Raw genomic sequence first — 2,654 nt, forward strand, 5'->3', positions numbered from 1 at the left:
ATAAATATAATCAAACTCTAAATAGTAGATAAATGTTAAACCGTGGAAACATATTCCATGTGATGTGGCGTCACAATGTGAAACCGTTTTGATGCCATTCAACCTTTAAATCGTACTACCTTTACACACCCACGGAGACATCGTTGTGGAGGGGGCGTGTACCGACGTATTCCAGCGAAGAAGAAACGCTGACGTCACTTCCGTACACAAGACAAGGATCCGGTTTCATTTGCCTGTGAAAACGTTCATCTCCGTGTTGTTATGGATCATGAGAAGCGGGTGGAGTCATATCGCGGACCTTAATCTGACCGGTGCGATGGATCCAAGTCAGTGTTGATACCGATGTTATCCTGGACCTGGAGAACATTTCAAACAGCAGATTTCAACCTGCATGTGACAATGAAATGGAATATTTTCAAGAAACATCAGAGGAGACCGACCACACGCCGGTTGTTGTTACAACCGAAGAAGTTGACGACGTGATGAAGTCCGTTGAGGTAGTAAGTAGCTATGGACAAGATTCTCAAGTTTACCTGCAATTGGAGCCAGGGGCCAAAAGAAAGTGAAAAGAGGCCCCAAACAGGCTCTCAGAGAGTAGCTGGGGTAGGGTGGTGTTAGCCCACATAATAACTCCAACAACTTTAAAGATATTTGGCATACGCACGTTAATATATTAAATGACACACCAAGGCTGATATACAGAGACTTATATTATTGGTAGACTATACATTTCCTAAATAATTCCACTTTTATAAAACATGTATATTCTTACTGTTAAATAAAAGCCTTTTTAAAAACAAAATATATTGTGTGTCGATGACGCTGTTCAACATTCCCTCAAAACACAATAACAATGCAGCGATTGCTCCATTCAGCAGGGTGTCAAGTCCCCATTAAGCAGGGTGTCAAATAGCCATTTGACAAGTAGCCATGTGGCTTTGTTGGTCCTCCAAGCATTTGCATTCTGGGAGCTGGCTGAATGAAGCCAAGTATGGGGGGGGGGGGGGGGGACTTTGAAGGTGATTATCTCAGAATCACAGTTTGCCACACCCTTGTCATTACAAGTCATAGCTTTAAAAATATTTTCTTGATTTGCACAAGTGACATCTTGTTGTGAAGCTCTGGTTCTTCACTTTCAAATGATGTGGAAAAAAAGACACGTCAAAAGCCACCAAATGGACCTAAAGTCTGTAGTGGGTCACATACAGTATATAGTGTATACAGTGTATATACAGTGTATATAGTGTAAATAGTACAGTATATAAAGGGTGATGAGATGAGATGCTTGGTATTGTATGCAGCGTACAATACAGACCGGTCAGAGAGCTGGTCGTTAGTCCGAGCGGTCGTTTGGTCATGTATCGTGCTCAAGCACTGAAAAAGTGATTTTTGCATACAGTCATAGGTCCTCTTTAATTCATGTTACAATTTGGGGGTTGCAACGCCTGCACATGCACGTGCACGGCCATATGCATGCCCACGTGCACGCTCCCCAGACCCGATCAGCCGCCTGTCAGAGGGTCCGGTTATTTTAGTCTGCAGGAGCCGGTCCCTGTCACATGGTGCTGCTCAGGGTTTCTATTTTCAAGATACAATGCTGCTTCAGTCCTATGCTCTCATCAGAAAGGAGTATTAAAAACAAGCTGAAAGAGAGAGACACAGGCAGAGAGAGAGAGAGAGGGAGGGAGGGAGGGAGGGAGGGGCGGAGAGCAACCGATGCAACATATGATCAGCACATGGGAATGTCGTAATTCCACGTTCATTAGCAGACAGCAAGAATCAAAACGGGAGAAGGAAAGAGGGAGCGAGGGAGACAGAAAAAGAGAGAGAGAGGGAGGGAGAGAGAGAGAGAGAGAGAGAGAGAGACAGGAAGCCCAAACGGAAAGAGAGAGTAGGAAGAGGAGGAAGAGGAACACAGGGAGAGAGGGAGGGAAGGAGGGAGAGAGAGCGAGCAAGCGAGGGGAGAGAGTGAAAGGGGAAGTTAAAAAAAACAGAAAGAGAGAGAGAGAGAGAGAGAGAGAGAGAGAGCAGACGCTGCGTGTGGCTGTGGAGGGAGTGATCTGTCATGGAGGGAGACAAATTCTCAGGTAAGAGGGAAACGTGCTGTTCTGTCGTTGCTAGGGAGGAGAGGAAGTGGTCTTCGGGCTGCCCCGTGTGCTATCTCTCTCTCTCTCTCTCTCTCTCTCTTTCTCTCCGTTCTCAACGGTATTTTCCACTCACTCCACTCTTCTGTGCTGTTTGCTGACGGGAGCGTTTTGGAGTTTGGAGCGAGAGGGAAAACAGGGAGCGAGTTTGTACTTTATTCTCTGTAAGGATGATCTGTGCCACTCTGACTGTTTTATTGAAGTACATTTTTCTGTATCTGTACTTTGAACTCTTTAGGACACATGTAGGACGACTCTTTGGACTACATTTAGGACGACTCTTTGGACTACATTTAGGACGACTCTTTGGACTACATTTAGGACGACTCTTTGGATTACATTTAGGACGACTCTTTGGATTACATTTAGGACGACTCTTTGGACTACATTTAGGACGACTCTTTGGACTACATTTAGGACGACTCTTTGGATTACATTTAGGACGACTCTTTGGACTACATTTATGATGACTCTTTGGACTACATTTAGGATGACTCTTTGGACTACATT

The 2,654-nt window shown here is 44.8% G+C and overlaps 1 protein-coding gene across 1 annotated transcript in view; it reads left to right on the plus strand.

Annotated features, from left to right (window-relative positions):
• Positions 1 to 1,915: 1,915 nt before the first annotated feature.
• The window catches only part of LOC307236793 (septin-9-like), a 68,279-nt gene continuing 67,540 nt past the window's right edge, over positions 1,916 to 2,654 (plus strand). The window contains exon 1 of the mRNA XM_080009322.1: positions 1,916 to 2,087. Coding sequence (XP_079865448.1) covers positions 2,066 to 2,087 — 22 coding nt within the window. The 5' untranslated portion in view covers positions 1,916 to 2,065. The remainder of the gene's footprint in view (positions 2,088 to 2,654) is intronic.

Source organism: Zeus faber (genome assembly GCF_960531495.2).
Source record: "Zeus faber genome assembly, chromosome: 11".
Lineage (NCBI taxonomy): Eukaryota > Metazoa > Chordata > Actinopteri > Zeiformes > Zeidae > Zeus > Zeus faber.